We start from the raw sequence: 27,596 nt of genomic DNA on the forward strand, positions 1-27,596 counted from the left end.
CACTCGTATGGCTCGTATGCATGGGGAGAACCATTGGCTCGTATGGCTCGTATGCATGGGGAGAACCATTGGCTCGTATGGCTCGTATGCATGGGGAGAACCATTGGCTCGTATGTTCCCGTATGTCGCCTGGATTGCATGGCGTCCTACAAGATCGCCTGGATTGCATGGCGTCCTATGGCATCACTGTAGAATTCACCCCATTTCAACAATTAATCTGGGATGTGCACCATATCGTGAAAAAAAAAATCGAGAACATTATCTCGTGAATTCACCCGTTTTATAATATATATTCAATTTTATTTTTAAAAAAGTGAATTTTATATTTTACCTCGAACAAGTTTTGGTCTTAATTTTGTTGAATTATTTTTTCAGCATATCTATTTTTGTTTGTTTTGATAAAATATTAATAAGGCTTATCAGTATATTTTTTTTTTGATAATTTTAATTTTATTACTCAAGATGCAGAGTTTATCCACATAAAATATCCCATCAATGGGATACATAACAACTACTTACAACAAGAAGTATATTCAACACCCCAACGATTACAAAGGAAATTATTGATAATATCTAATCTATTTATATTTATTCCTCTTAATTGAATACTTACAGTCTCCTGAATGAAACTCAAAAGTTCTATCTCACTTCTTTTGCTTCCTTGGTACAATCTTTTGTTTCTTTCCTCCCATATGGAATAGATAAAAGCACACCAAGCATGTTTCAAGAAAGTTGTAAGGAAAGACTTACCTTTCCAAGAACCTCTTGAAGGAGAGACTTACCTTTCCAAGAACCACTGACACAATCTAACATGTTCACCCATGGTAAAGTAGGAGTGCTTAAGCCGGAGAGATTCAAAATAGTCTTTCATAAGGAAACTGCCATATGACACTCACTAAACAGGTGGTCCCTAGTCTCTGTAGCTTCATTGCAGATTATACACGAAATGTCGGTAACGGTTCTCATTCTCAGTAGCCTCTCCCTAGTTGGGAGTCTATCCAGAATTGTTATCCATGTAATCATGCTTTGTTTGGGAATGTGTATAAAAAACCATATCAATTTGTGCTATGATATTTTATCTCCTTTTACCCGTAGTTCTTTCTAAAAGTCTTTTGTTTTATTAACTCTTGTAGATAAAATAGAGATAGCAAATATCCTTAATTTTAGTAAGCGCCTAATACACCAGCTAGAATTTATTATATCTTCGACTAACAGAAAGTTTGAATAATGACAATCATTATTTTATTCTGAAAAATCTATTTTAATTGAAAAATTATTTTTAAAATGTTTTAATAATTATTAATAATCACAATCATTTAAATAATATCGATTCTTAAAAAAACATCAGGGATTCCAGTACAATTCGATTTGATTTATCGTATATCTGAATTCACAGAACCAGAAGTATTAGATAGTTTTGTCCGCCCCCTCTCTCAACCTCAAATTATTGTATGAATCATTCAATCTCTCTCAGATTTGAGATTTCTATCTTCTACAGTCTTTTTTCATCATTGGCGACTCAAGGCCAAGTCGTCACTTGCAAAGGTACTCTATTTATTTATTTATGCGTTTGCTAGCTGTTATGAAACCCTATTAATTCTGATGTGGTTGCGGTTTTGATTTTGAAGCTGCGGTGGCTTATGAACCGAACAAGCCACTGGTAATTGAGGATGTCCAGGTGGCTCCGCCGCAAGCTGGTGAGGTTCGGATCAAGATTCTCTTCACTGCTCTCTGCCACACTGATGCATACACTTGGAGTGGAAAGGTTCTTTTTCTTCCTTTTTTTTGTTTTTATATATTTTCTATTTCCGTTTTCTACATCTCCGTTGCTGTATTAGTATATTTCAAAATGAATCTGATTGCATGGGTGAATTCACGAGATAATGTTCTCGAATTTTTTTTTTCACGATATGGTGCACATCCCAGATTAATTGCTGGAATGGGGTGAATTCTACAGTGGCCTTGGAGGTCGCCATGGCATCCGGGCGACCTTGGAGGTCGCCATGGCATCCAGGCGACCTTGGAGGTCGCCATGGCATCCGAGCGACCGACCTGTGTGTATTTTGCAAAGGAATAGGTCGCCATGCAATCAACATGGGACGTGGGAATGCATGGGGGAGGGGAGCGACCGACCTGTGTGTATTTTGCAAAGGAATAGGTCGCCATGCAATCAACATGGGACGTGGGAATGCATGGGGGAGGGGATGCATGCTGTGCATGGGACGTGGGAACTGTGCATGGCCATGCACGTCGAACGGTGTAGGTCACGGCGGCGTGGTAGGTAGGTCGCCATGGAGTCTTGGCGACCAAGGTCTAGGAGATTAGCTGCATGCATGCGTTGCATCATAGCTGAGAGATTCCTGCACCCGTAGCTGTATGTGTTGCATCTATAGTTACGTTATTGCAGCGTTAATTTAGCTGTCAGCCTTTCAATGCTCAATAGTTAGACGATGCAATGCTAATATTATTTGCTTCAACAATCAAATTTAATGACTCTGTCCAACGCTCAGTTGCTTTATATAAAGGATATGGGGTTTAGGGTAGAAGCACAAGCAGAACCAGCACATATAAACTTTGCCGAGAGAAAGAAAAGGAAGAAGAAGAAAAGAAGATAAAGGCTCAAACATAGTTCGTGAGGTAATTTTTTATTGTTTAATTTAGTTTATTATATGAAATTATTAGTTTGTTAGTTTCGGGTTTAGGGTAAAACTAAAATCTAGTTAATTAGTTTGTTAGTATAAATTATTAGTTTGTTAGTTTAAGTTATATTATATTAGTTTATTAGTTTAAGTTATATATTATATATATAAAAATTAGTTAATTAGTTTCTTAGTTTAAGTTATTAAATATAAAAAATTAATTAATTTGTTAGTGTCTTTAAACGTATATTAGGTTGTTCGTTGAAGTTGAAGTTATATTATAAAAAAATTAATTAGTGCTTAATTAGTTTGTTATTTTAACTAAGTTATATTATAATAAAGAAATAGTTTATTAGTTTAAGGACATTATTTCACAATATTTACCCACGTACAGATTGATTCGAAGAAAGAAACAAGGCAGGAAAAGAAAGTAAAGGAAGAAGGCATAAAGACGTGAGTAATTTATTATTTTTTGTTGTCCATTTTTTGTTGTTGTGTATGTGTAAATTAGTTAGTTAGTAAGTTTATATTAGATTATATAAACTAATTTGTGCGAGATAATTTCCGTTTTAAAAAATATTGTGTTTAAAAATATTTAGTGTTGTTTTAAAAATATTTTGTTTAATTTACATTGTATGTGTATATTAGTAAGAAGTAAAAATTAATTGAATGAAATAATCCGGACAACGCATTATCTCGCGAAATAATTATTTCGAGAACATTATCTCGACAGTTTTGCCTAACAAATTTGTTTGATATTTTTAAAAAATAAAAAATATTATCAAACTAATCATTATTATTAGTAATAATTACTAAATGATTAATATCAAATCTAAATCATTAAATATTTATAATAAATAATTATTAGTGATTATGACTAAATCATATTATTATTAAATCATTAAATATCAAATCATTAGATTAATAGTAATTATCAAATCATTATTAGGTTTATTAGTAAGCAATCAATCAAGTTAAATAATAAATTTTATTTGATAATTAATATAATAGTATATTATATTATATTTAATAATTTATGAAATTATCTTATCTAATTTTTTAATCTAAATTATTTTATTTTTTTATTTGTAGAGAAAATGAGCAACAACTTTTTCACGATTGTCCATTATAATGGACAGATTATGGAAAATGAGGTCAGAGTAGTTTTTCAGTCTGAAAAACCAATAAATATGATGTTCAAAAAAGACATCACATTTATAGAAATGAAGCATAAGATAGAAAGAAAAATTCGAGCTCCAGTTGATGGTTTGAGGTATAGGTTTATGATATGCTCTAACCCAGTCAGATATGCTGCAGTTCCACTTGAAGAAGATGATGATATTGGAACCATGGTTGGATTACATGAGTCAACCAATATAGCAGTTATTGAATTATTTATTGATGTGCGTAACATATGTGATGTTCCTGGGTCATCAAGAGGTGTGGCTCAAAATCCATCTGAAATGGCTTTATATAGTCAGTTTGAGGAGCCGACATACAGGTTCCCGAACAGTTTTATGGCACTATTGGAAAGTGTAAATGAAGTCGGGGGGACATCTACAACAGCAGAGTATGAGACGAAAAACATACCGGAATTGGTTGTTGATATTGACGCTGAAAATCGATGGGGAGAAATTCATGATGATTCAAGCGAAGATGAAGAAACTGAAGAACCCGTTTTGGGCGGCGACGAAAATATTTTTGGTGGAGGTGCAATTGATGAAGTTCCGACACCGTATGAAGCTACTCCTCACATGTACGAGATAGATTATGATGCAATGAGGGCACCTGAATTCCCAGACATACCATATTTACCTCCGTACCAAATGACTGAATCATTCGATAATTCTGGTGAATTTTCAATTGGGGTGCAATTCAGAGGAAAAAATGAAGCTACGCTGGCGATTAAAGAGTACTGCATCAAATGCCATGTTGATGTCCATGTTGCAGAGTCCAACCAGAAAACCCTATACGCAAAGTGTGTAAAATATGGCCCAGAGTGCAAGTGGAAGATCAGAGTGTCGAAAAATCAAAGGCACGATGTTTGGGTCATCACGAGGTACAATGGTCTGCACATATGTTTGCGAAACTCCATCGAACAAGACCACCGACTATTGGACTCCGATGTAATATGTGAATACGTGAAGGCGATGGTTGAAAAGGATCCAAGGATATCTTGTTCAGTGTTAGCTGCATCTATTCGAAGCCAATTTGGATATCAAGTAAAATATGGCAAGGTGTGGAATGCGAAAATGAAGGCAATGAAGTTGACGTATGGAGATTGGGATACATCGTACAATGAGCTACCACATTTGCTACAAGCAATGAAGCGATTTATCCCAGGAACTATAGTGAAGTCTCAAACCATGCCCGCATATGACGAAGAATGTCAACTTCTGCCAGGGAAGAAAATATTTCATAGACTATTTTGGGCATTCAAGGCATATATTGAAGGATTTCCATTTTGCAAACGTATGATCCAAGTAGATGGTACGTGGTTGTATGGTCAATATAGGCATGTACTTTTGATGGCAGTTGCTCAAGATGGTGAGCGAAATATCTTCCCAATTGCATTCGCCATTGTTGAGGGAGAGACAACAGAGGCTTGGGATTTCTTTCTGACCAATCTACGTCAATATGTCGTCAGTGAAGATGGAGTTTGCTTGATATCCGATAGAGGAACGGGTATTTTGGCGGCAATTGAACGACCAGGAAGTCGTTGGATACCTCCGTATGCATATCCGACATTTTGTATCCGTCATATTGGCAAGAATAGTATCGACCAGTTTCATAACGCACATATTCGTAGCGAGATAGTCAGCATGGGTAAGTTTTATTTTCAATATTTGTGTATTTTTTACGTGGTTTTTTTAATTGCGGTTTAACACAATATATTATGGAACAGGATACGAACTACGTCGACCAAATTTTGACAAGAGATTGGAGAATTTGAAGGTATTTTACGATGATCAGCGTGTTTGGAAGTGGGCTTCAAAAATACCGCGGGAAAAATGGTCGCAAGCATACGATGAAGGTCGGAGATACGGACATATGACCACAAACCTTGTTGAGGCCATTAATTCGGTACTAAAAGGTACACGCCATCTCCCAATAGCGAGTGTGGTGAAAGAGACGTACTTTAGACTGGGTAAAGTTTGGTCGGACAAAGGCAAGGAAATTGAGAGTCTCATAAATAGAGGTAAAACTTGGGCTCCTACAGTGGTGGAATCAATGGAAGCAAATGAGCGATTGGCAACATCAATGGTTATTCATAATTTCGACCGAGTTGGTCATACTTTTGTCGTGTCGTGCATACGTCGTAACGTCGGAGGAGAAGACCAAACATTTAGAGTTGATTTACGACACAAATGGTGTGATTGTGGTCGTTTTCAGGCATGGAAATATCCATGTGCTCATGTAGTCGCTGCATGTATGTATGCTGGTGTAAGCGCATACACTTATGTTGATGAATGCTTCCACTTACGTAGGATATTAAATGTCTACAGCTATGTGTTCAGACAGATCCCGAATGAATCATATTGGCCCAAAAAGGATCATGATGAATGGCTACCAAATCCAATGCTTCGCAGAAGTCCAAAGGGTCGACCTGAGTCCACTCGAATTCATACCAGTATGGATTTTCATGCTATAGAGAGAGGTCAAGCAAAGAGATGCGGATTATGTAGGGGTGAAGGCCATTCAAAAAACAATTGTCCTAATTTACCAAGATATAGGCCTCATCATTAGTTATCATATATGTATTTCTATGTATTTATTAATCATTATAAAAATGATTTAATAATGATTTAAATATTTAATGATTTGATGATTTAGTAATGATTTGATAATAACCATTATAGTAATGATTTGATAATAATCATTATAATAATGATTTAGTAATAATTATTATAAAAATGATTTAATAATGATTTAAATATTTAATAATTTGATGATTTAGTAATGATTTGATAATAATCATTATAGTAATGATTTGATAATAATCATTATAATAATGATTTAGTAATAATCATTATAAAAATGATTTAATAATGATTGAAATATTTAATGATTTGATGATTTAGTAATGATTTGATAATAATCATTATAGTAATGATTTGATAATAATCATTATAATAATGATTTAGTAATAATCATTATAAAAATGATTTAATAATGATTTAAATATTTAATGATTTGATGATTTAGTAATGATTTGATAATAATCATTATAGTAATGATTTGATAATAATTATTTAGTTATTATTTAGTAATTATTTATAATAATGATTTAATACTAATGATTTAATAATTATTACTAATAATTATAGAATACTAACAAATGAGTGTACAAGTGTGGATTACTGAGTTTAAATTTATACATAGTCGAATTTATTAATGATTTTTAAATATTTAATGATTTGATACTAATGATTTACTAATTATTATTAATAAGGATTTATTGTTAATATTTAATTATTTGATACTAATGATTTAAAATAGTTGATTTACTAAATATTTAATTATTTGATACTAGTAATGATTTGATACTAAAAATCATTGTTAAGGTTAAAAAAAGTAGTCTAATTTCAATAAATAATTTGTAATAAATAGCAAACGAGTTTACAATTGTTGTCGATGTCGGGGTGTTGTTGAATGATAATGTCGGGGCGGACGTCTGATAGGTTGTGGTCGTTGTGGCTCAGGAGTATTGTACCCATCCCCCTCATTCATTGGGGGTATTTGAACTGTCATGTGTTCAAAGTCGACGAAAACGTAGGAGAATAGATGGGTGCCTCAGGCTGCACAAACTCTGGTATGTATGCCGGGCCAGTAGAATCATCAACTGCGTGATGCAACGATTGTGGTGCGCTATTATCCACATCGGTCATTTCCGCTTCAGTTTGTAGAGATGAACTCCCACTCCCACTCGGTAGAGAGTATTTAGCTTTACCAAATCTTTTCTTAAACCTTAAAAATTGTCGCATCTCTACTATTGTTGTGAGGAACGGCTTTCCATTATCCAAAAAATAAGCAAGGTAAGCCGAAGTCTCAAAATTAAAGTCGTCGTCTTGAATGGCGTCAAGAGTTGGCATGAATGAAGCCCTATTGTTCCAAGCATTAATGTAGGTTGCATGCTTCTCAACCCAATTAACGCTTTCTTTACGACGACCATCAAATCTGTGCAGGTCGTCATGCGTCTCAACCCAATTCACTGGACGACGACCATCTAAGTTTTGGAGGAGGTCATGATCCCATGGACTCCGCGGAATAGGTTGGTGGAAGTGGAATTGCCTCAGCACTCTATCCCCAAATTGGATCTCAACAAAAGCAAAATTGATCAATGGTGTAACAGCACACCAATATTGAAACCCATCTAAAATATCGTGCGGTATCAACGCAAATAATTCTTCATTCATGTATGGTCTCCAATTAAACTGTAAAATTACAAAAACAATAAAATTTATTTAAATCAAATAATATAGTTAATTTAAATAATAATTAAAAAATACAAATTATGCATACCTCCTTTTTGGCCTTAATGTCGATCTTCAACCTGAACTCTTTAATGTTGTTGTGCACCAACCCTGTGCCTTCAATTTTATGCCTCCATCTGTATATCAATCAAAACAAAAATAGAGACATTTTGTTCAATAATTTTAATCAAAATAAATATTTTTTAATTAATATTTTATATTAAAATAGAGGATTCATATTATCTTCCGGCAAGTGGAAAGTCAACCGCAGTCCGACTAATCGGTGTCAAAAACGGAAGTCTATGCCAAGCCCATGATTGTAGCAGCAACAGACATCCACCGATTTCTACTGTATTATTATCATTCACGACTAATGACGCCTTGCACATATCACGATACAAGAACGCCAATATCGCCGAACCCCAGCTATATTGCCTACAATTCTCAAAATTTGTTAAAAAAAGAAGATACTGAGTGTGAACATAACTACCGGATTTATCAGGCATCAAAATTCCCCCAATCAATTGTAATATATATGCTCGTGTTGCATATATAATTTCGTGCTCCGTACTATTTAATTGAAGTTGAAATTCATTCTTCAACCATGACAACCTCACCCGCCACCCTTTACACTCTGGTGGTACGGGCGCTTTCCCAAGAAACAAGTTGCAAAGTTATTCCACCTTATTAAACTCATGTGACATTACCACCGGCATCCCATTAGTTTGGACCCCGAGTTGCATTGCCACATCCTCCAAAGTTATCGTGCATTCACCACACGGCAAATGAAACGTGTGCGTTTCTGGTCTCCAACGTTCAATCAACGCACTGATCAAACCTGGGACCAACTTGTAATCTCGCACAAATGTTATATACCAAAATCCAGCCTCTTGCAAATTTTCTTCTATTAGTGGGTGTGGCTTGGGCACTTTATGTAGTCGAAGACGAAGGACTCGCTGCTCGTCCTCCTACAATTAAATATTTCAAAAAAATTATCACAATCATAAAATAATATTCAAATATTTATTAATTATAATTCATTAAACAAATATTTTATTCATCATTATTCCCAAATGACTTGAAATATGTTCATTGTCAAGCCTCAACAGTGGAATTTGGTCGGCCATTGGAATGAATCTGTAAAAAAAATTAAACAACAATATTTAAAAAATCATTTAATATAATCTAATATAAACTAACTAACTAATTTACAACACTAAACTTTAATATAATAACTTATAATATAATAAACTAATAAACTAACAAACTAAACTTTTTAAAATATAAGTTAAACGTAAACGCTAAACCCTTAAACAACTAATAAAATATTCTTTTATATAACTAAAACTAACTAATAAACTATTTTTTCATTATAATACTACTAATAAACTTACTAACTAATTTTTTATATAATATAAATTCAACAAACAAATATAACTTAACTATTTAACTAACACAAACTAATTAAATAATATTTTTTATATAACTAACTATTAACAAAACAAACTAATTAATTATTTTTTAACTATATAACTATCAAACATATACTAATTAAATAATTTTTAATTTATGTATACTATAACTTAAACTAACAATCATATAACCCTAAACTAACAAACTAATTAACTGCTTTTTGTTTTACCCTAAACCCTAAACTAACAAATTAAACATTTATAATAATAAACTAATTTAAATATAAAAAAATTTACTTTATCTCCCTTTCTTCTTCTTACTTTCCTTTCTCCCTTTCTTTCTTTCCTTTCTCCCTTTCTTTCTTTCTCGGCTGCAATCTCTTCTCCCTTTCTGCTGCAATCTCTTCTCCCTTTCTTTCTTTCTTTTATAACCGGCTGCCTCAATTATTTCACCAATAATTGTACAATTGCAGCTATGATAGCATCAGCTGATTTCACGCAGCAATGGTTCAATTATTGTACCAATAATTCACGGCTCAAATGGTTCACATGCATGCATTGGCTCAAATGGTTCACATGCATGCATTGGGAGCTGTAGGCATGCAGCGGGGAGCACGTGAAGGAATCTATGTGGCTGCATGTGCATGGATGATGGGAATGGCGCCGGGACTACATGGCGACCTACAAGGTCGCCGGGACTACATGGCGACCTACAAGGTCGCCGGGACTACATGGCGACCTACAAGGTCGCCTAGGCTGCATGGCGACCTCTCTATTCCTGCTCCCCATTGGCTCGTATGGCTCGTATATGGCTCGTATGTCACCCTCGTAGGTCACCCCGTATGTCGCATGGATTGCATGGCGTCCTACAAGATCGCCTGTATTGCATGGCGTCCTATGGCGATCACTGTTGAATTCACCCCATTCCAGCAATTAATCTGGGATGTGCACCATATCGTGAAAAAAAAAATTCGAGAACATTATCTCGTGAATTCACCCATTGATTATTGATATGAATATAATTTGATTTTCGTTATCCTCTTGCAGTGACTGTGATAATGCCTAGCCTTTTCTGGTTCAAGTTCTTTTTTTGATATTTTCTAATCAGCTGTTTAATTATGATGACTATATGCTTGATTTAACCTTTTCAGGATCCTGAGGGTCTTTTCCCATGCATTCTTGGACATGAGGCAGCTGGGTACGCTATTTACCATTAGTTCTTACTGTTTCTGAGTCTCTTGGTTTCTGTAAGCTTAGAATTATTTTTGAACTTTTGAGTGCAGGATTGTAGAAAGTGTTGGTGAAGGTGTAACTGAAGTTCAACCAGGTGATCATGTCATCCCATGTTACCAGGCAGAGTGTAGAGAATGCAAGTTCTGCAAATCAGGAAAGACAAACCTATGTGGCAAAGTTAGGACTGCCACTGGAGCTGGAGTCATGATGAATGATCGCAAGAGCCGCTTCTCAGTAAATGGGAAACCAATCTTCCACTTCATGGGCACCTCAACATTTAGCCAGTACACGGTTGTGCATGATGTTAGTGTTGCAAAGATTGATCCACAAGCTCCTTTGGACAAAGTATGCCTTCTTGGTTGTGGTGTTCCAACCGGTAAGCGTTTGTTTAACTCTCTCTTTATTTCACGAATCTGTAATTACATACATATTTGGTTTGACAGTTAATTTATATATTTTTTGCGTTGGATAAGGGCTTGGAGCAGTTTGGAACACAGCCAAAGTTGAACCAGGGTCTAATGTTGCTATTTTTGGCCTTGGGACTGTTGGTCTTGCGGTAAATGTCAAATATGCATCTTACTTGCCATTGTTTGAGCTGTCTTTCAAAATATTTGTTATCTTCATCATTGTTCTCTTTGTGGTGCTAGGCTGCTAGATACTAAACAGTTTACCTTTGAATGTGATTGTGCAGGTTGCAGAAGGTGCGAAATCAGCTGGTGCTTCAAGAATAATTGGTGTGGATATTGATAGCAAGAAGTATGATATAGGTAAGTAATTTACAAATAATAATACTTAAAAAGAAGACTATTTAGTCAATCTTAATATGGAATATTCAGTAAATTCTGTATAATGTGAGTAATGGAATAAAATGATAGAAAATGAGTGATTACTGCTTTGCTTATCCATCTTTGTAATAAATCTAAATCATGCATTACTTACAGTCTTCTACTTCAAGATGCTGATTTCCTTTTTCTTGGTGAATGCAACTTGCAGCAAAGAATTTTGGAGTTACAGAGTTCGTGAATCCAAAGGACTATGATAAACCAATTCAGCAGGTCCTTGTTGATCTCACAGATGGTGGTGTTGATTACAGTTTTGAGTGCATCGGAAATGTCTCGGTCATGAGAGCTGCTTTGGAATGCTGTCACAAGGTATGTGATGCCTGGATTTGATGAACACTAATGACTGTAAATGGAGTACCACTTCTAATGAACCTGAAAAACTTCCAGGGCTGGGGAACATCTGTTATTATAGGTGTTGCGGCATCAGGTCAAGAGATATCTACTCGACCTTTCAAATTGGTGACTGGCCGTGTCTGGAAAGGGACTGCTTTTGGTGGATTCAAGAGTCGTTCACAAGTGCCTTGGCTTGTGGACAAGTACATGAAGAAGGTAAATGCAATTTGTTTGCAATTCTATCTCTACTCCTATAAAGTGATTAGGACTTTATTATATTCTCCTTCCCCATTGCAGGAAATCAAGATTGATGAGTACATCACCCACAATTTGACTCTCGGAGATATTAACAAGGCGTTTGATCTGATGCATGAAGGGGGTTGCCTCCGATGCGTGCTTAAGTTGCACGAATGAGATTACAGGTGTGAACTAAAGGGGTGATCTGTGAAGAACTACGTGCCTATCTTCTGGAACTGAGTGTGTACTTTTACTGCCATCTTATGAGTATAAACTAGAATGTGTTTCTATGAAGCCTGGTATTTTAACCTTGTGAAAAATGTTTGCTTTGTTATGTTAAAAGAGAACCTGTGATGGAGGTGTATGCATGAATAAAATAATTGAGCTCCAAATCATCTGAATTATGGAGTCGATGAGTATCTGACATTGATGTTATGAACTTTTGGTGTTTACACGTGGAGATGTTTCGTTCTCTATTCCTGGTTGGTTTGTTTTTAACTTTTTTAGAAAGAGAATTGAATAATTTCCAATTCCATAAAAAATTCTCCGTTAGATATCCGTAGGGTGGATTACACGTGCCCTCCTATCATAACCAAGTTTCAAGATGATTGCGTCATGTTTCATTTTAGTCAATGAATGGATCAACATTAAATTTTTAAAAAAATTCGTATCATTTCTCATTATAAATTGATTCTTAAACTTTAAAATGTTCTATCTTGATTTTTAAATTATGAATATTTTAAATTTATCTCTAAATTTTAAAATATTTTATATCAATCATCAGATTATCAATATTATTTGATTTTGATATTTTTATTAACTTATTATTAACTCCATTGAATTATGAAGTCATGCGAATTTAAGCATGTGATCTTCTAAAAAGAATTAAAATGCCTTTGAAGGTAATGAGCAATGAACTTATGATCTAAAAAAACTTAATTTGTTTTTGAAGCTGTGAGATTTTTGTAAAAGGTTACGAGTTCAATTTGTATGATTTAAAAAATATATTAATTTTTAACTAATAAAATTACACTTTAACAGAAGATAAAAATGGAATGATATTAATAGTTTGACGATTGATATAGAACGGTTTAAAGTTCAGCAATCAATTTAAAATATAAGTCATAATTTGAGGACATCCTATGCAGTTATCTCCCAAATTAGTAAAGCATTACAAAGTATTACGTAACGCCTTCGTGTCATATTTTGTACTACCATGTTATTTGAAAAGAATAATGATATGTTTTGAGTGACTTCAGCATCACGTAAGTTGTAATTTGCATGCAGTACACACTGGTTTTGAACTGGTCTCCACTCCCAGTGATGACAAAACCTTTGAATTCTTACTTTGAAAGTTCTAATTTACTTGCAGCACACTGTGGTTTTGAATCGGTCTCCACTCCCACTATCCACAAACCTTGAATTCCAACTTGAAGATTGTTATTATTATTTATAGTCCAACACAAGAAGAAGGACCTCAACAAAAGCACTGGAAACTTAAAAGAAGAGACTTGGATAAAATAAAGGACAACTCTATACGCTTTTTATACAAATGTACGCAAGCTGAAGCATATGGGTAGGCAGTAGCCTTCGCTCCGTTGGTCAAATGGAAAATTTTCAGTACTAGTCCCTGTCAAAAATTAATAATTCATCTAAAGCTTTTTCTGTCTTTGATTAAGTTAAAATTTTGTATTTTTTATCCTCCAAAGGATCAATAACTCGATTTCATCTCTTTTGGTTTTAACACAATTTTTAGTTTTGATTCCCATAATTTTGAAATATTTTATCTTCACTTTGAGAGTTGGAATTATGACTTTAGAATTCACGCCATAACATAACAATTTTGACCTAATTTTATAAGATTTTTTTTGAAATTCGGAATTCATATGAGTTTTGTGAATGAGTCGGGTTTATGGTAAAAAATTGTAACCCAACCTGACTCAAATCATTATTGTAACATACATCTTTATATATTTAGGAATAACTTTTATAACGTGTCTCCTTACATTTTCAATTATCTCCCTATTTTATTGAATAAAAAAATATTTATGTCGAATTGGAATAAACATAATCTTATTAAATGTCAGGATGAATTGGGATTGAACAAAACCTTCAACTTTCAAATTAAGGTATAGAAAAATCGACCCCCATATACCCATCCCTAATCATTAATGAGTCAATATCAAAGAAATGCATATATGATCCGGTGACAATAAATTAAGCTTAGCAGTATCCGAGGACTTGGTTACCAAAGTTGTCAAGCTCATTGCAATGTGATTTCGTCTCCTTCATTAAGTTTGAAGCTGTAACCATATGCTGAGGATCGGGAGAATGCCGAGTTTGTGTACACTACCCATATTCTTCGTAACAAACGTAAATATATGATTTTATATCACTCGGTGCAAATTTTAAAAAAATTATATTAAAATTTTAGAATGTAAAAATATAAATATAAAAAAATATTTAAATTAGATATATATAAAAATCACACTATTATCCCCAATACGTTCTAAAATTTATATAAATGCATAATATATTAAACATGGATATACTCTACACGAGGCAACACACTCAAACTCTTTTCTTCGGACAAGTATTGTTCAGGGTTTGATCTCAGGATCAAGTGTAGACTTGATAAAAACACATTCTTTTATCATTACATCAGCACTAGTTGACAAACACCAAATCTTATTATTAAATTGTTTAGGGTAAACTACAAGTTTAATACTTAAATTATCACTTTTGTTTCGTGTTAGTACTTAAACTTAGTTTTTTCAAAATCATACCTAACATTTAATTTGAGTTTAAATTTGTAATCCCACCGTTAAAAAACTTAACAACATTGATGACGTGAAATTTACATTACGAGACCCGTGGAATATCGAAAAACAGAAAATAATTCCACGTCATTACTGCCGCTAAATTTTTAATGATGGGATACCAAATTGAAATATAAACTAAACATTAAGTATAGTTTTGAAAAAAATAAAGGTTAGGTACTAAAACGGAATAAAAGTAATAGTTTAGATACTAAAAATGAATTTACCCAATTATTTATAAACAATGAAACCGAGTCAATCGATTTTTACCACCCCAGAGCTGAAGACCCAGCTTATTAATTAACCTTCTGGTGGTTGGGGGCCTAGTCTATGGATCTTCTTCATCTTTGGCTTCGTCCAACTCCAAGGCTGCATTTGCTTTTTCCATGACGACAATTTCACTGCAAATTAAATGCAGCAATCCAACTAGGATCAAATTTTAGGAGAGACAAATTGTTAAATTTTAGAAAATAAAGATCTATTAAGTATTTAAATGATCATTTTAGTCACTGGACTTTCACAAATTACTTATCATTAAATGTATCAAACTTTTATAAATGATTGTTTTATAACGTTAAAATAAATGTAAAATTTTAATAAATTTAATGATTATTTTGTAAGTTTTAAAAATTTAGTGACTGAAGAAATTATTTGAGCATAGTTCAGTTACTTCTTTGTACTTTATCCAAGTTAAAAAGAACAAACCATTCTCATGACTCATCATGAGATCATATATATACATATAACAAGGTTTTGCAGAAACAAACCGAAGGTCGAGTGAGATTAGCAGCTTGCACCAAGTCTCCAGTCTCACGAGCCTTCAAGATTCCGAACATGAGGACGAGCTTGGCTCCAGTAATGGCCGATTGCTTCTCGATCATTTCGGGTTCTTCTTTCAGTTCATCGCATTGTTTGGCAATCTCATTAAACCTTGTTATTAATTTCCTCTGCTCATCTTTTAAGTATTCCTGTTCTTCCCTTACCTTTCCAATCTCCGCTTTCACTCGTTTGGCTTCGACCCTCACTCTCAATTTCTTCTCCGTTTGTGATTTCAAGCCCACTCGATCAGTCTTTCTCGGTGCCATCGGATAATATTACAGCTGCAGGCTTGAAGTTGTAGCTCAAGTTTCGTACTACAGCCGATTGAGAAATGATCTTGATCACTAAAATTGGCGCTAACATTGGTTTTTAATATATGAAATTGCAGCAAGTTCGTCGTGGTTTCAAAAAATTCAATAGGCAATTATGGAAGGGTTCGTAGAAAAGAGGAGGAAAATCACTGATTGTAAGAGTCCTTTCATTCCATGTAGATATTTATACAGGTTAACTGGTCAACATCATTCGGAATCGAGATTCCGACGTACGTATTGTTCGATTCTTTAACTGGAATCGTGCGATTGAAAGAATTTCGTCGTGCGGTTCTTGCCTCGAAATGACCATTAATAAATGAACCATTGAAACTCTGGGTTTTAGACGGCTTCTCCTGACCTGACCTGACCTGACCTGCTGGAGATTTGGGTTTCACGATCAGCCTAGCCCTAAAAGACAATCATAGTAATTAATAGTTTAATAGGTATATAGTGAAACTCGCTTTCATTCTTTTATTATTTTTAATATAATTTGATTTAAAATTTTTATTTATATCACATTAGTTCTTGACCATTTCTATTAAAATAGTCAACATTAGTAATCATGTTCCCTTTGTATCTCTTTACCACGCGCCTTCCAGTTTGAGACCCTCATTTCATAGTCATTAACAGTGAAAATAATAAATGATTAATTAATATATTTTCAACTAGACGATAGTACGTGATATGGACGCTCTTAATGAAGAAAATGAGATCGTATCCTACAGCAGCATCAATTATCATCGGCGCCATTAATGCAGAGTTCTCAAACTCTGAACTGTGAAAATATGAGAGAAAGCCGAAGGGAAACGAGACTTGTGAAGCGCGGTAAGGCTCGGTGCATTTAAAAAAGGTAGAATTGGGTGGGAAATTTGGGTTTTTGCTTTGGCGTTGGCTTAGCCAGTCTTCTTTTTGGCACCACTGTATGCTCACTACATGCACGTTGAATTTCCTTAGTAAAAAAAGCACATTACCTTCTTGTTTATGCAAGTTAATGTCTCTCTTTTGTTTTATGCATTAAGATTAAAACACTTACAAAAAACCAATGCCATTGCGTGATTTGAGTATCTTCACAAGTTATTCATTTTCCTTCAATGACTTGAATTTTTTTACTCTTGAGAAAGGGTCTTTGTTATCTATTTTAGTTTAGCATTTCCACGACTTGTTGTTTATTTTACATTTCCCTTCATGAAACAGCCATAGGAATAGGATCACAAGAAAATCTAAAGCTTGAACCAACCAACCAAACAATCAAAAGGCAAATTTTTTTCAGCTAAAATAACTAAACTAGCATTTGATATTTACTTCCATATATATAATGTCATCTTCATTATTTAGTTGTATTTTAATTTTTTATTTTTCAAGAAAAAAAGAAGCTTAGAGCTCGCTTAATCTCCTTTTCTTATGTGTAACCTCTCATTCTCTTTGTATTTATAACTCACTTCTGTTTTTAGCATTGTTCTATTTCTCTCTCTTGCTTGAAGGAACCAAAATTCTGCTAAACAGATCCACAAGGAAAAGAGGAAAATTTTCAGGTAAGAAAGAATCTATCGTGTTGCTCTTCCAATTACATTTGCTGCTTTTTTGCTTTTTTATTAATTTTTGCATAATTCGGATTTCAATATTTCATCCCATGTTATAATATCAAATTTCCTTTACAATATTTCAATTTTTGCATTTTGAGATTTGAAGAATATAAAGTTGTTGGGAATTTATAAGTTTTTGGTTTTTACAGTTTTGCAATAATTCTTACCATTTTCATTTTTTTCTGCAAACAGGGTGTTATACTGTCTGAATCATACAGCCCATGAATTGGCATTGGAATTTGTAAACTTTATGTAAAAAGAGGTCATTTTTGTATTGGATTTTAGAAGAATATATATTGAAAGGTCACAGAATTTGAGGATCAAGAGCAATTGAAAGGGTATCCATTTCATATCTTGATCTAGTTTTAGAAGAGTAAGGTATGAACTTGTTTTTATATTAGACATGGAGGACAGATTTGTATTTATTTGGTGAAATGACTCAATGAGAAAATGTAAGATGAAATAATTAAGTTTTTAGACATGGAAACCAAGGAAGAAGCTGAAGGAAATGAAGACAATCTACCATTACCCCCTTGGGAATTAAACCATCATTTTGAGGAGGAGGAAAAGGAGGATGTCAAAGACAAAGTGGATGGAGAGGCACAAAATCCTAAGCAGTCAAGGAGTTCAGATCCTTCAAGGCTGCCGCCACTGGGGCATAGGCGCAGTCAGAGTGAAGTTCTAGCTGCAGGACACCGGCGTAATAATAATTTCCTGAGAATGAAAACTTTTATGCAGAAAGCTTTGCGATGGGGAGGAATTCCAAAGGATGGAAAGTACCAGTCAAGCTTCAACCCCGAGGTTCTGGCAAACCAGAAACGCCAGTGGTATCAACTCCACTCCAAAACTAAGGTATCTGGATCCATCTCTTCCTCTTCTTTCGTTTATATTCTTTTCATATTTTACAGGTTTTGTGTGATCTGTTAGTGTATGCGTTAATTGCAGCTTTAACTTTGTCTGATTGGATAAAACTTTTTCTTGAAGAATAAGTATAACCTGCACCAGTACTTACATTACATAGTGAGCAAATCTCGCGTTAATTCCATTTTTTTCTGGATTCTCATGCATGTAAAGTTTCCTCTGTTTTAAATGTGACACCTCTGCTAATTGCCTGTCTCTACCAAACTTGCTATATGCACTAGATACTACAACAATGACAGATACTATATTGGATAATAGCATGCCTGTTTAGTTGGTCTAAGGGCTTCTTACCTACACTTGATTATCATTTGGTTTATATGTCAAACATTGATGTTATAGAAAGTCATAAGACATGACTCATCTTATTGTTATTACCCCATTTTGTTTTTTAGTTTATGGTTTTCTTTGACCTTACATTCAGCTAGGACTATTGGTAATTGGTTTTAGTTTAAGATAACCATAAACCGGATAGACATTTTTCTCTTTTCTCATGCTTGAAATACCACTCTGTAATATAGTAGACCTTAATGTAGGAAGGCAAGTGCATACCTTAAGTTAGTGATTACGATAAAAATCTGCTATCAATTGAAAGATTTTAGATTTTGAGATGAAATGGTTAGTGGAAGTTGTTCTGATGGGATACTGATATATATCTCTATTTGCATTTTGGAATCTAATTTGAGGATGTTGTTGCAGGAAAAGCTTAAATATGAGCAGCCCACTTCAGTCTTTGAGCACTTCATTATTGCCGGAATTCATCCAGATACCGATCTAGGGTCTGTGCAGGAAACCACTGCTAAGAGGAAGAAGTGGGAAACAGATATGAAAAGATCTGGAATGATAGATCTTAAAATGATACAGAACCACGGACCTCCAGCTCCAATATTTGAACCCAAGGTTTACTACATCATTAAATACAAGGAAACTCTTTTATATTTTTGATAGCATGTTAAATTGCTCCTTAATTAAGTTTGCAGTACCTTATGGAAATTAGTGTCTCCTTGCAAATAAGGGCCATGACACTGCAGAAGCAAGAATTTAGTTTTCATTGTGTCTTTTCTTTCGAGCTTTCCCCTTCCACCTTTTTAGGGAATGTTTTTACTTTGGTTGAATTTACTTTGTGTTTATTTTATTTTCATATACACTGAATCATTATTTGTCTTCCCTTTCCTTTTCCCCTACTATCAGATACTTTTTAGATACCCTCCTAGGAAGAGGTTATCTATGCGTTTGAAGGATTTAGCCACCTTTTGTTTTCCTGGAGGTGTCAAGGTTTGATCTCACTATTTTTTGGTGATACTCTGTCTACTATAATATCAATTCTTCAATTTGGTGTGAACTTTATTACTTTAGTTTCTCGGTATTTCCTTTTGTTGGTTCACAGCTGCATTTAAAAGTTCACTTTATCATTATGATAATTAACCTATTTTAAGGTGGAAATGGATTTGATTGATCGAAGTTTGGGCTTTCTATGACATTGTCATTATAAAAGTACCTTGGTCAACAAGTGAGCATATTGTGTGAGTGATCTATTTGGAGTTTCTCACCTGTTAGCCTTATATGAGAATAGCTTCATGGGACCTTTTTATTACTTCATAAATCATTTATTATAATTTTATTTAACCTTATAGATATACTACAATAAGCATCTTTTGTTAGAAGTATCACATATTTTTTTTGTGAAAATGTTATTCTGCTATATACAGTTCAAAATTAAGTTGTAATCTCCAGCCCAAATTAAGGATTTTGATGATTTCTATTATCTTTTTTCATTGCACTATATTTACTTTTCCTTTTCCTGGTATTAATATATATGGACTTAATCAGAACATTTTTTCAATGAATTTAGGCACGACTGCTGGAAAGAACTCCATCATTTAGTGAGCTAAATCAGCTTCTTTATGGACAGGTATGTCAAATAAATGTCTCCCTAATTATCCTAATTTAAACGGTTAAAGGATTCTTATAACGTATTCTAATTTGTAAATTTACTGCCTTTATCTTTCATTTACCTAAGTACAAAAGGTGATGCTCCAACTAAATAGGAAACGAGGTAGAGTTTTGGGTTAACAAATCATTACCAATTAACTACGATGTTTTGTTTTAAAAGGAATCCTAACTATGATCTTTGTTTGTGTGTGTGTGTGTGTGTGTGTATACAGTTATTCCAACTAGTTGTCCCTATGTCGATTCAAAAGTATAGCCGGTTTTGAGGCATGAGCTTTTTCTCTCATGTTGTACTGTTGACTTGAAGAAAAAGTAACATTGTACTGTTCCATATTCTCCACAGGAGCATTTGGGCAGGGATGATTTTGCATTTATCTTCTCATTAAAGGTATGTTTTTGTAACCATGAAATATTTCTGTTGATTTCATTTTGTTGAACTGAATCCCTTCATGGTACCTTGACTGACAAGGGATGTCATAGTAAATGGTGTTCATTTCTATTATGTGGTCAAGGGAAAGAAAGATGACATTTAGAGGCAGTAAATTGCACCATTTTAATATCACATTGAAGCTAATGTTGATGGGATTGATCCCCTTAAATTGTATGGCTGTGACGTAGAGCAGAGTTGAAACTGTGAGTTCAGTCCCCTTTAATTGTACAAGTAACTTTTCTGGTAACGCTAGGAGTATCAGTAAGCAGAAGACGCGCTTCATAATTCTTGTTTGTTTGTTTTTTTTTAATTATTATTATCATTTTTTTAGTTATCCTTTCCAAACATCACCTTTAACCTGAATCTTAAAAAAATATATTATTCTGGACACAGAGATCACCAATTGTCAATACAATATCACTTCTGTATGTGGAACTTTGTTTGAATGAAGCCATTCTTATGCTTTGGGTGTTCATAATAATGAAAATAGCTGAATCCCATAACGAGATAAGAATTTCCCGGTTCTGATTTCACTTCTTTGTTTGAGAAACAGGAACTTATATCGATTGTGAAACATTTTATGCTCTCTTGATTAGGTGGCAGGAAATGCTACAGTTTATGGTGTTTGCTTGCATGTACCAGAACTTGTAAAAAGGCAGCCTGGTAATTTTGGTGGTCCGTCACGTCTTTCTGAAATTTCAGGAGCAAGCAGCCAGTTTCTGGTTTCTGCCCCTCGCTGCTATTGTTTGCTAACTAGAGTACCTTTCTTTGAGTTGCACTATGAGATGTTGAACAGGTTAAAGTTAATCCGTTTTACCCCCATGACATTTGAGAATTGCTAATTTGAGGGATATATGTTAACTACTACTATAATCTTGTTGATAATCAAATTCTCAAAGATCTTACTTGCATGCAGTATCATTGCACAGGAGCGCCTGAATCGAATAACCGAAGTTGTTATCGAAATGAATCCATCTCTTGATGATAATGCACTATCTGTCTCAAAACAAGATGATCAAACAAATGATAACACCGTCACTGACAATCCCAATAACAAGTATGTTAATGATTGGATGGCTTCTGCACTGCCTGCTAACAGTACAGTGATTCTTGGAGATGCTACTGCCAATGATGAGGTTTCATCTGCTTCTTTAAAAATAGGTTCACCGCTTTCACCTGAAAGTGTAACTGCTAGTGAGGCTTCAGAAAGTGTGCTCTATATTGATGATAATGTATCCGAAGCCTCAGAAAATTGTATCAGTTCTTCAGAAAGAATAAACGGAAACTTCGAAAATGGGCAAATTTCTCCAGATATTGGATCAGTTCTGAGCTTAAGGAGCTGCACTTCTACTCAATCGCTATTCAGGTGGTGAATTATGATTAACTAACTGATTTATTTAAGTTACACTATAATATTCCTCAATAAAAGAAGTTTGCATTATAACAGATAAAAGAGAATTCTTTTAGGCTTCGTTTTTTTGCCACAACTTTTCTCACTTTCTTGTGGTTCTTTTCTAGTTTTTTTTTCTCATCACAATTTCAGTAATATATTGTTATCTTTGGCAGTCCAGCTAGAAGCCTGGCATCAGACGATAATGACGAGGATGATGACCTTTTCTGGAATAATGAAAAAGAATATGGAGATGATTCGATATTGGAATGGGCTAAGGTTAGTTTTCTATTCTTTCTGATTTTTTGCATATCAGTTTGAACTATGTTACTTGGACGCAAATGTGAGTACCCATACGGGTATGTTCAATTCTTTCCCGAGTTTTTTCATGTCTTTGGAGGGTCCAAAAATATGCCCACGGGATCTTTAAGAAAAAAAAAAGAAGTCCAAGTAACATAGATTGTGGCTGTGGATTACCACTTGATCTTTGTGTATCTGATCTCTTTGATAGGAAAACAAGAATGATCTTCTACAGATAGTTTGTGGTTATCATGCCTTAGCTCTTCCTCCACGAGGAAGTGAAATAGTTTTCCAGCCTCTTGAGCATTTACAGGCTATTGAGTATGAGAGACCTCCTATTTCTGCCCTTGCATTGGATGAAAGCTATTTTTATTCATTTGAAGCGGCTGAGGTATTTCTTTGTTAACATTATTTTCAGTCAATTGTTCCTTTCGTAACATATATATTTACTTCGATGTCACTCAACTTGGTGAAAGATCAATGCAAAATTGGCAGCAGCGGAGGAAGCTCTTGCACTTTCAGTATGGACCACCGCAACGATTTGCCGAGTTCTCTCTCTTGATGGTGTAATGTTCTTTGATGCATACCTATTCGGTTTGACTTTAGCTGTGTTGATTACCATTAGCATTTGAGTTGCAAATGTAAATAAGTGTAGGCATAGACATGCTGAAGTCATCTTAAATGGCCTTTCAGTCATAAAAATCAAATAACTATGAAACAAAAACATTGTTGGGATTTCATTAATTGAGCAGCAAAAGAAATAAATAAGACTGAACTGTTTTCTTATCTTGAGAAGATTTTGAAAGAGCATGTATATGCATACCGAGAGTTTGATGCGTTATTTTGCAAATAATGCATTGAAAATAAAAGAAGCTGGACTGGAACTAAATTGCTAATTTATTACCTCAACTCTTTCAGAAATAGCTACTTTGATCATCTATGTATGCTTTCATTTGAGAGAGACTAGCAGTTGTGATATCTTAGAAGTTCCTATTGGCATTTCCTGTGTTATTTTTGGTTGATTTGGTCTCACCTTATGATTGATTCTTGCAGATTTTGGCAGTGCTCGCAGGAGTATTACTGGAAAAACAGGTTGTAGTAGTTTGCCCGAATCTGGTAAGTTGATTACTAAAGAGATTGTATTTGCATTTCTGTCTTCTGCATGTAGTGTTTCTCTTGTTGCAGCTGTAAACTGTACCCTGGCAGTGACACTAATTTTCATCAAAGCAGGGTGTTCTATCGGCTGTCGTGTTAGCGCTTATTCCTATCATTCGACCATTTCAATGGCAGAGTCTATTGCTTCCGGTAACCTCTATCATGGCTGCTCTTTATTTCAAATTTTAGAGTTGACATCTTTCTGGATGTAGTTCAGAATTTACAAATTTGGCTTTGTGTGTATGTGTGTATATATATATATATGTTTTTCATGTAAAAGTTCTAGTTTCCCAGCTTGCAGACCACTTATGAGTTATGAGACTCTTTGCAAAAAAACATATTTTGATGGGATTGCTTTGATATTTTAATGTTTGATATTGTAGTTTTGTTAAATTTAGGCTAATCCATAAGATCCTCTATTCTCATCCTGTGACATTCTCTTTTTGCATTCAGGTACTGCCGGTGACGATGCTTGATTTTCTTGATGCACCTGTTCCGTTTCTTGTGAGTTACCGTGTTTTCCGGACCTTAATAATATTAAATAAATAAATAAACAAAGAGATTGTTCTCTTTTTGGCCATTTTTTAAGAAGGTCAAAGCTCTTCCATTTTTTTTTATCTAAGATCCCAATCCGGTATCCACGTAGACCCCGACAATATTTAGACTCGAACCGAGTCAGACTTCAAAAGCGAGCAAAGCCCTCCCAACGTTTTTTTTATCTGACAAGATGAGAATCCAAAATCTTACTTAAAGGGCATTGAATGGTTTGTTATCAATGGAAATGGCCTAATTTATCTTCTTGTTTCACTCATTTTGTAGGTTGGCGTTCAAGATAAACCCGCTCATTTGAAAATGAAAACAACATCTAATCTTGTTCAAGTTAATCTGCCAAAGAAACAGGTCCTTTTTAATGGTTTCTGAACAGTTACATGTTTGATTAGCCATTTTTGTAAAACTAGATGGAGTTTTACTTACAGTTTACAATGTTCTACATGTACTGTTTATTCAGTTGCCTTCGGCTATCCATGCCCTAACTCCGAGTATTCTCGGTTGTCCTTCAGGTGAAAACATGTTGCGTGCCGCCACTCCCTCAACGTAAAGAACTTGTATCAGAACTAGGGCCGATACATTCGAGACTCTCCTATGAAGGTTCAATTGCTAAGAAGCATCCTACATATAGGTGCAATGAAGCGCAGGTGTTTCACCATCACCATAACCAAATGCTTGATGTTTCTACTAGCATGCCCATTTGATTAGCACTTGGGGTTTAGGAACTTATTTCTTAGAATACGTGAATCTCCAATCCTTTCCATCTTTGCTTTTTTTTCATATCCATCTTTTCCGACTTTCCGGTTGACCGTTTCAGGCTGAAGCCGCCACCCAGTTTTTGGCAGTCATGAGGGAATACCTGGAGTCGCTTTGTGAAAATCTGAGGTCTCATACAATTACTAATGTACAATCAAACGATGACAGGGTTGGCACTTACCTTCCTGTTCTTCCAGTTTGTTTCCCAGACATATCGATGCAAAAATGCACATATTTTCTCAGCTTCATTTTATGTGTGTGATTAACCAACAGGTTTCTATACTACTTAAAGATAGTTTTATCGACTCTTTTCCGGCCAAGGACCAGCCTTTCATTAAGGTATGTTCTCTCTTTTTTGTTTTATTTTACATGTTTAAACATACTCAAACAACAATAATGCCAACCAAATTAGAACTTTAGTCAACTACTTTTGCTTGAACCATTGATACTTGCAAAAGCAAAGCATACAAGTCAACCATACTACTGATGAAGTGTGGATGATGTAAATTGTGGGTTATTGAACAGAAGCTTCCATTACTAAATAATTTTCGTTTTGTTGTTTGCAGCTGTTTGTAGACACACAATTATTCACTGTTCTATCAGATTCTCGTCTGTCAAGTTATGAGAATGAGCGCTAACTTAAAGCCCCCACCAACTAGCAGGTATGCTTGCATGAGGTGAAGTTTCCCATATACACCCTCCATCAGCTATAAAAAAGAAAGGATTATTTCAAAAATAGATACCTAAAATATACCATATTTTTCATCTAAGTACTTATATTTTTTTGTTGTTAAAATAAGTGCCTAAAATATGCAATCTCTCCCATTTAAATACCTAAAGTACACTATATTTTCATTTAAGTAACTAAAGTTGACACATGACATTGATTAAAAAATACTTTAGGTACCTAGATGAAAATGGTGGTATACCTTAATTACCCACTTTGACCAAATAAAATATTTTAGGTACCTAAATGAAAAAGGTGGAATATCTTAGTTATCTACTTTGACCAAAAAATATTTTAGCTACCTAGATGGAAAGTGTAATATACTTTTTAAGTACTTAATTTTGAATTAAGCCAAAAAGAAAAGGCAAATTCATAGCCTGAAAAAGTGATTATATCTGAAATTGTACTGGCAGTGACCCTAAACCATGTCAAATGACAATTGGATGCTGCAGAGGCCTACGCATAAGATGTGAACTCGTTTGCAGCAAACAGTTGCGAAAAAAAGAAGAATTATGTAAACATGTAATAATAATTGGGAAATGCATAACTGTTATCATCCCTGATATTTTATGGGATGTGATGCTTAGAAGATCACAGAGATTTGTTATTACTTGCAAATCCTTGTAAATGTCAATAGTTTAATCGAACAGTTTAGACAGCAACCCATATTCTTGGTCATTGTATGTAGAGCTCTGAATGTTACTGGATTCACATCTGTTCCTTACAGCTATATTGTTCTTCAACTATCATTCATTATAATACTACTTCTCACCACAAAACTCTGACGAGGGCGCAAGCTTTTTAACCAAGTAGCCTAACTTTCGCAATGATTCACCATGGGATCAGTTTTTGATAATTTCTGTTTCGTACAGGCATATGAGAAAATGAATTATCTAGACATCAACGATTAAAGGGTAAACTATGCGATGGGTAAATTCTTTATGAGAGTTTAAGGGAACAAACAATTTATGGCAGCTTGAAGCAAGCGTGGAGAGAAAAGGATGGATCAAACAATCTCTAATAGCATAAAATTAGCTAAGCATTCATCCATGAGCAGTTGACCACCCAACAACATAAAAGAAAAGAAAAAAAACATCTACAGAAGAATCATTTGCTTTTGTAATCAATATCTATGATTCCCATTGGAGAAATCTTTAGCCTCATTGTGCATATTTCTACTAAGCAGATAATACGATATACCTATTGATTTTATTCTATATTATGATTAAAATACAAATTAATTTTGATATTACTCGAGCAATTGGTAGGACAAAGAACCAATCATTTTTAGGATGACGTGCAAATATTAAATTACAGCCAGTCCAACAACACAAGCATGTCAGCTAAAATGACAATAATTGCACCTTCCAGATAGCCAGCTCAGTTCAATGGGTTCTGTAGCAGGAGCCCATATTAACTTGGGTAACAAAGAGATCATACAGATCAGCTGCCAAAAAGAACAAATGTCAGAACCTTGACAGTAAGAAAGTAACCTGTGCATAACTATCCATCATTGGTAATTATTATTTAGGAAATGAGACACGCTAAGAAGTAGAGAATGAAATGCTACCATAATCAGATCATTTCTCTTCATCCTCAGAATCTGGCTTTGCAAAAACAGGTTCCGGCTGGGTTTGAGCTTACGCTGGAGCAATGAACTGTGGGCCATTAGCTGCAACATCAGTGTACTTAGGTATAGCTTCTCTGTCATCTTCTTCC

At 34.5% G+C, this 27,596-nt stretch overlaps 3 protein-coding genes across 4 annotated transcripts; 2 read left to right on the top strand and 1 right to left on the bottom strand.

Annotated features, from left to right (window-relative positions):
• Positions 1-1,444: 1,444 nt before the first annotated feature.
• On the top strand, positions 1,445-12,589 carry LOC120165305 (alcohol dehydrogenase class-3). Its single transcript, XM_039174858.1, has 9 exons — positions 1,445-1,545; positions 1,629-1,765; positions 10,677-10,723; positions 10,809-11,134; positions 11,232-11,314; positions 11,450-11,525; positions 11,752-11,909; positions 11,988-12,149; positions 12,231-12,589. Exons 1-9 carry the CDS (start codon positions 1,452-1,454, stop codon positions 12,345-12,347), a joined length of 1,200 nt encoding a protein of 399 aa, XP_039030789.1. The 5' UTR covers positions 1,445-1,451; the 3' UTR covers positions 12,348-12,589.
• Positions 12,590-15,258: 2,669 nt separating this feature from the next.
• On the bottom strand, positions 15,259-16,385 carry LOC120165348. 2 transcript variants are annotated; one of them, XM_039174899.1, is made up of 3 exons: positions 16,310-16,385; positions 15,757-16,122; positions 15,259-15,390 (listed from the first exon to the last, which is right to left on the bottom strand). In XM_039174899.1, the coding sequence occupies exons 2-3, from the start codon at positions 16,072-16,074 to the stop codon at positions 15,388-15,390; spliced, it is 321 nt and encodes a 106-aa protein (XP_039030830.1). In that variant the 5' UTR covers positions 16,075-16,122; positions 16,310-16,385; the 3' UTR covers positions 15,259-15,387. The 2 variants fall into 2 exon arrangements, with proteins under 2 accessions (XP_039030830.1, XP_039030825.1); XM_039174894.1 differs by lacking the exon at positions 16,310-16,385 and having other exon boundaries at positions 15,757-16,208.
• Positions 16,386-17,799: 1,414 nt separating this feature from the next.
• Positions 17,800-25,867, top strand: LOC120165366. The gene is made up of 18 exons (XM_039174909.1): positions 17,800-18,554; positions 19,320-19,520; positions 19,812-19,895; positions 20,473-20,532; positions 20,914-20,958; positions 21,597-21,796; positions 21,917-22,366; positions 22,567-22,669; positions 22,902-23,081; positions 23,167-23,256; positions 23,744-23,806; positions 23,921-23,995; positions 24,299-24,349; positions 24,665-24,745; positions 24,907-25,041; positions 25,212-25,319; positions 25,424-25,489; positions 25,717-25,867. Exons 1-18 carry the CDS (start codon positions 18,183-18,185, stop codon positions 25,786-25,788), a joined length of 2,436 nt encoding a protein of 811 aa, XP_039030840.1. The 5' UTR covers positions 17,800-18,182; the 3' UTR covers positions 25,789-25,867.
• The last annotated feature ends 1,729 nt before the right edge of the window (positions 25,868-27,596 follow it).

This window comes from Hibiscus syriacus, unplaced genomic scaffold, assembly GCF_006381635.1.
Source record: "Hibiscus syriacus cultivar Baekdansim isolate YM2019G1 unplaced genomic scaffold, ASM638163v2 tig00002919_pilon, whole genome shotgun sequence".
NCBI lineage: Eukaryota > Viridiplantae > Streptophyta > Magnoliopsida > Malvales > Malvaceae > Hibiscus > Hibiscus syriacus.